The sequence below is a fragment of the Hylobates moloch genome, unplaced genomic scaffold (assembly GCF_009828535.3).
Source record: "Hylobates moloch isolate HMO894 unplaced genomic scaffold, HMol_V3 SCAFFOLD_19, whole genome shotgun sequence".
In the NCBI taxonomy this organism is placed as follows: Eukaryota; Metazoa; Chordata; class Mammalia; order Primates; family Hylobatidae; genus Hylobates; species Hylobates moloch.
Window position 1 is genome coordinate 827,997 of NW_026652294.1, and position 6,778 is coordinate 834,774.

The following is a 6,778-nucleotide window of genomic DNA, read 5'->3' on the forward strand; positions in this document are numbered from 1 at the left end:
TCATATATTAGTAGTGTTATCCCCATTTTATTGTACAAGGCCTTGCATATAGAAGGTGCTCAATAAACACTTTTTAATAAACAAATGCCTGTATGTTCTTCAGCCACGCTGCTGAAATGCCATTCTGGCTCCACTCCTTAGTAGCTGTGTGATGTGGACAGGTTACTAACTTCCTTCTGCTCCTCTTTCCTCATCTATAAAGAGTAGAAGAGCTCTTAGATTATTACATTTTGTGAGAGTTAAATTATTTGGCATGTATTAAGTGCTCACTAAATATAATCTGTCATCTTTATCTTCAGAGCTACAGAGAGGCTGCAGTGCCCCCAAGTCACTATACTGTGTAAGTGCACAGGCACACTATGCCCTCCTTACCCCAAGGTTGCCCAGGTAAAGCCTGGAAGTTTCCCGGGCGTTTGCTTTCCTAGTGCCCATGTATGGACATGATGATCTCTGTGCTGTCCTCACTTCCCCTTGATTCGGGTCTGGGCTGCTCACCATGGCTGACTCTGCCACCACTGGGTGGTCCACCAAAGCACGCTGCACCTCTGTAGGCCCGATGCCGTACCTGGAGGATGAAAGGTTCTGGGGCAGATGCCAGGGCTGGCGTGAACCAAGTCCTCAAATCTCCTGCTTTGGAGAGTCACAGCTTCCCTTGGCACAGAGGGCAGAGGTCATAGGGAGCCAGATACTCCTGATCTGTCTGTGCCACGGGCCCAAAATTTGAAGACCTGGACATTGTAGGCTGAGAAATAAAAGACTCCAGTGTTCCCAGGGCTTCTCGCCTCACTGCCTTTATTGACAAAGAAGGGCGAATGCTTAGTTCCCTGGGCCCTTGGCCCATGCAGCTTCGCCAGGCATGAAATCTCTTGGAATCCTCAAACTTGGTCTTAAACATTTGTGCAAATTCTGCACACTATTTCCCATTGTATCAGCATGATTTTTGGCATTTATTAAATATACTCAAGGCATAAAACATGATGTTTTGATGTACATATACATAGTAGCACGATTACTACACTCAGGCTGTAGTATATCCATTATCTCACATAATTACCTCTTTTTTTTTCTTTTGTGGTAAGAGCATTTAAGATCTACTCTCTGCAAATTTCCAGTACATCACGTTTTAGAAATTAAAAAAAAAAATCACATCCATTTCTCTAAAATATCCGAGAGAAATTGTTACTGTAGTGTAATGTATCTTTTTAAAAAATCATGTAGGGGTTAGGGACAGGGGCTCAGAGCCAGCCTGCCTCAGTTCAAATCTGGATTGCATCCTGTGCTATCTTTGAGACTTCAGGCAAATTTCTTCACTGGTCAGCCACCCAGTTTCCTCATCAGTAAAATAAGGGTAATAATCGCATCTCCCTTCCAGCATCGAGAGGTGAGTTATATAAAGCATTAAGAACAGTGTTTTCACATAGTAAGTACTCCAGGTTAGCTAAATAATTATAATAAATAATAGACTTATAATAATCTATCTTAATAGATTTGTTGTATTCATAGATTTATAATAGATTAATAATAATAAATAAATAAACAATAGCTAAGGTTAGTTATTATTATTACTGTGTTTGTTCTGTGACATCTTGTGCTGCATTAGAGGAGCACAAACATGCAATAAGCTCCCTGAACCTATGGGGACCAAGACAGTCTCCCTTCTCAATCTCATTCCCCCTTCTCTAAATGGCACAGTGTCTTATTATATCTTCAAGACCCTCTTGAATTTCATTTTGATTGATTCTTCTGTATGCAGGGGTTAGGGAAGTGCACCAAAACCTGGGATCAGGGCACTGTAGACATGGCTCTATTCAAATTGGGCTCAGGGTCCTGTCACCAATGCCTGAAAGACTGGGCAAGCAAGATCCCATGAGGCATGTGAGGATGACAACAGCCAGCCCGGTGTCAGCCACACCTACCCAGAGGCATTGATAGTGTCATGACTCCTCCCCAGGAACCAGATGTAGCCCTCTTCATCCATAGTTGCTCTGTCCCCGGTGTCATAGACGTCCCCACATTCCACTTCGGCTGTGTTCTCTGGGTTACCCTGCAAAGGGAAGAGAGCTCCTTTGTTGAAGGCAGTGAATTTAGAGATCGTGAGCCACAACCTCGGATTCCAATCTGGGTTTCGATTCTGCCTCTGGTTCTACCTGGTACCTGGGCAAATTTTGCCATCTCTCTGAGTCTATTTTCATTACACGTAGGCACACGATGCATGCTACTGTTCTATGAGTGGTTGTGATTAAACCAATTTCAATGGCAAATTAAAAAAATATCAATTCGCTTTTATGTGACACTATACTAGAATAAAATTTCTATTATAGTGTGAACCTTGTTCCCTGCTGTAAGCTCAGCATTCACACAGTGTCTGGACAGATGAGAGGGATCAATAAACATTTGCTGAGTGAATTTTCTTCCCTAAATACTATCTCATTTGATCCTCACAGAAAGCCTATGAGGGTGGTATTTTTTAAAGCTAACTTTTCATTTTAAGATAATTGTGGACTTGCATGCAGTTATAAAAAATAATACAGATTGATGCCCCTGTACTCTTTACTAGTTTTCCATAGTGGCAACATCTTGCAAACTATAGTTCAGTATCTCAGCCAGAATTCTGACGTTGATACAATCCACTAATCTTCAGATCTCCCATTTCACTTTTACTCGTGTGTGTGTATGGGTGTATTTATTTTTATGCAGTTTTATCACATATGTAGGTTTGTGCATTCACCAGCACATCAGGAAGATCTCTGATGTTGCTCTTTTATAACCACATCCACCTCCTTCTTCTCTTTTCCTCTCCTCTCCCCATCCCTAACCCCTTGCTAACAACTACTCTGTTCTCTATTTTTATAATTTTGTTGTTTCAAGCATGTTATATAAATATAATTTAATAGTGTACAAGTGTTTGAGATTGTTGGTTTTTTTTCAGCATAATTCTCTAGAGACTCATCCAAGTTTTGTGCATCAATGGTTTGATCCTTTTTATTGCAGAACAGTATTCCATGTTGTGGGTGTAGCTCAGTTTTTGTTTAACCATTTACCTACTGAAAGGCATCTCCAGGCCTTTCAAAACCTGGGTCGTCTCCAGGTTTTGGTTATTTTGAGTAAAGCTGCTATGTACATTTGCATACATGTTTTTGTATGAAGCTGTCTTTTTTGTAGCCCATTTTAAATAAGAAAAATCTCATGCTCAGAGAGGCACATTCACTTCCTCGAAGTCACTCAGCTGCTCACTGAGAGGGTTGGTATTTAAATTTAATTCTTGCTTCACAACCTATTCACTTGACCCCTAAGCAATATCTCTTGTGGAACATGAAATGGTTTTAAGAGCTATCTGAAAAATCATTTTAAAAACATTGAATCACCTCCCTTTTTGGATTCACTTCCAATTGTTCTGAGTATATCAGGTTGACTCTTAGTTTAGTGCTGACATGCTTTGAACTCTCTGGAAGTCCCAAGAGGAAGATACACTTCAGGATCAGAGATTTCAATGGGAATAGAATTTAGGTAGAATATGAGAAAATTGTTTTTTTTTTTTTAAACCTATAGTTATAATTGCCTTCTGTTTATGGCAAGTAATACTGTTTTCCACTTGTGATACTAGATCAATGTGAGTGCCTTTGTAGACTAAGTTGGTAGGCACAAGATTACATCAACATTATAAATGGAAGACTGTATACAAGTAGAGTTTTTTTTTTTGTTTGTTGTTTTTTGAGACAGAGTCTCACTCTGTCACCCAGGCTGGAGTGCAGTGGTGAGATCTTGGTTCACTGCAACCTGGGATCAACCTGGGTTCAATCCTGGGTTCAAGTGATTCTCCTGCCCCAACCTCCTGAGTAGCGGGGATTACAGTTGCATGCCACCATGCCTGGCTAATTTTTGTATTTTTAGTAGCAATGGGGTTTCACCATGTTGGCCAGGCTGGTCTTGAGCCCATGACCTCAGGCGATCCGCCCACCTTGGCCTCCCAAAGTGCTGGGATTATAGGTATAAGCCACCATGCCTGGCCATGAGTACAGTTTTTCTATGCAATTGAAGTTAAGTAGGTATTAATTCAAATTAGGTTGTTACAACCTTAGCATGTTGTATGTAATATTCATAGTAACTATGAAGAAAATATTTATAGAATATAAACAAAAGGAAATGAGAGGGGAACAAAATATGTCACTACAAAAAACAAAAAAAACAGAATACTAAACATAGGCCAGGTGCAGTGGCTCACGCCTGTTATCCTAGCACTTTGGGAGGCTGAGGCAGGCAGATCACCAGAGGTTGAGAGTTCAAGATCAGCCTGGCTAACAGGGTGAAACCCCATTTCTACTAAGTACATAAAATTAGCTGGGCATGGTAGCACGCGTCTGTAATCCCAGCTACTTGGGAGGCTGAAGCAGGAGATTTGCTTGAATGCAGGAGGCGGAGGTAGCAGTGAGCTGGGATCTTGCCACTGCACTCTAGCATGGGTGACAGAGTGAGACTTGGTCTTGGGGGGAAAAAAAAACTAAACATAAAAGAAGGCAGTTATAAAGGAAACGAGGGCCAGAAAATATTAAGCCATACAAAAGACAAATAGCAAAATGGCAGAAGTCCTTTGTTATCAATAGTTAAGTGGAGTAAACTCTCCAATCCAAAGGCAAGATTTGGCTAAATGAATAATAAAACATGATCCAAATATGCGCTGTCTACGAGAGCCTCATTTTAGATTTAAAGACATGAATAGGTTGAAAGTTAAAGGTTGGAAAATATACTCCCCACAAATAGTAACCAAAAGAGAGCTTGGGTTGTTATACTAATATCAGACAAAATAAACTTTATGTCAAAAACAATTGCAAAAGATAAAGAAGGATATTATACATTAATAGAAGGGTCAATTCATCAAGGAAATATAATAATCATAAACATATATGCAATAAACTTCAGAGCTCCAAAATACATGAAGCAAACATTGACAGAATTTAGGGAAGAAATATACAGTTCTACAAAAATAGTTGGAGACTTTAATATGGCACTTTTTTTTTTTTGAGACAAAGTCTTGCTCTGTCATCCAGGCTGGAGTGCAGTGGTGTCATTTTGGCTCACTGCAACCTTTGCCTTGCAGGTTCAAGTGATTCTCTTGCCTCAGCCTCCTAAGTAGCTGGGATTACAGGTGCCTGCCACCATGTGTGGCTATTTTTATTGTATTTTTAGTAGAGATAGGGTTTTGCCTTGTTGGCCAGGCTGGTCTTGAACTCCTGACATCAGGTGATCCACCCACCTTGGCCTCCCAAAGTGCTAGGGTTACAGGTGTGAGCCACTGAGCCTGGCCCTAATATGCCACTTTTAACAGTGAATAGAAAAACTAGGCTGAAGATCCCTAAGAAAATAAAGAACTTGAACAACATCATAAACCAATTGGACCTAGCAGACATGTATAGAACATTCCATCCAATGGCAGAAGAACACACATTTTTCTCAAGTGCACATGGAACATTCTCAAGGATGGACCATATATTAGGCCAGAGGAGAAGAATTAATCAACTTTAAAAGACAGAAATTATACAAGGCATATATCCAATCATATGAAATGAATTAACAGAAGAAAACTTTTTAAAAAACCACAAATTTTTCCAATGTTTGAAAAATCAGACCAGGTGTGGTGGCTCATGCCTGTCAGCACTTTGGGAGGCCGAGGCAGGCAAATCACCTGAGGTTGGGAGTTCGGGACCAGCCTGGTCAACATGGTGAAACCCCGTCTCTATTAAAAATACAAAAATTAGCTGGGCATGGTGGTAGGCAGCTGTAATCCCAGCTACTTGGGAGGCTGAGGCAGGAGAATTGCTTGAACCTGGGAGTCAGAGGGAGGTTGCAGTGAGCAGAGATCACACCACTGCCCTCCAGCCTGGGTGACAGAGCGATACCCTGTCTCAAAAAGAAAAAAAAAAAAAAAGAAAAATTAAACAACATGCTCATAACTAACCAATGGATCAAAAAAGAAATCAAAAGGGAAGTTAGAAATTATCTTTAGATAAAAGAAATAAAAAACACAACACACCAAAACTTACAGATTGCAGCAAACACAGTGCTAAGAAAGTAATTTACACACATACTGTCTTAGCCCATTCAGGCTGCTGTAACTAAATGCCATAAACTGGGTGGGTTTTAAACAACAGACATTATTAGAGTTCTGGAGGCTGGGAATTTAACATCAAGTCATCAACAAATTTGGTGCCTGGCAAGGGTTCATATATAGCTGTCTTGTTGGGGCCTCGGCCGGGCATGGTGACTCACACCTGTAATCCCAGCAGTTTGGGAGGCCGAGGTGGGTGGATCACCTGAGATCAGGAGTTTGAGACTGACCTGACCAATATGGTGAAACCCCATGTCTACTAAAAATACAAAAATTAGTGGGGTATGGTGGCGGGCGCCTGTAGTCCCAGCTACACCATAGGCTGAGACAGGAGAATTGCTTGAACCCAGGAGGTGGAGGTTGCAGTGAGCTGAAATTGTGCTCAGTTTTTGAGACTCTGTTTCAAAAAATTAAAAAAGAAAAACACTTTGGGAGGCTGAGGTGGGCGGATCACAAGGTAAGGAGATCGAGACCATCCTGGCTAACACAGTGAAACCCTGTCTCTACTAAAAATACAAAAAATTAGCCAGGTGTGGTGGCAGGTGCCTGTAGTTCCAGCTTCTTGGGAGGCTGAGGCAGGAGAGTGGCATGAATGCGGGAGGCGGAGCTTGCAGTGAGCCGAGATCGAGCCACTGCTCTCCAGCCTGGGCGACAGAGTGAGACTCCATCTCAAAA

At 41.3% G+C, this 6,778-nt stretch overlaps 1 protein-coding gene across 1 annotated transcript; it reads right to left on the bottom strand.

The window, feature by feature from the left end:
* Positions 1-26: 26 nt before the first annotated feature.
* Positions 27-2,284, bottom strand: LOC116458973 (acyl-coenzyme A synthetase ACSM1, mitochondrial-like). The gene is made up of 3 exons (XM_032139171.1): positions 1,917-2,284; positions 373-565; positions 27-194 (listed from the first exon to the last, which is right to left on the bottom strand). Exons 1-3 carry the CDS (start codon positions 1,976-1,978, stop codon positions 138-140), a joined length of 312 nt encoding a protein of 103 aa, XP_031995062.1. The 5' UTR covers positions 1,979-2,284; the 3' UTR covers positions 27-137.
* Between the last annotated feature and the right edge of the window lie 4,494 nt (positions 2,285-6,778).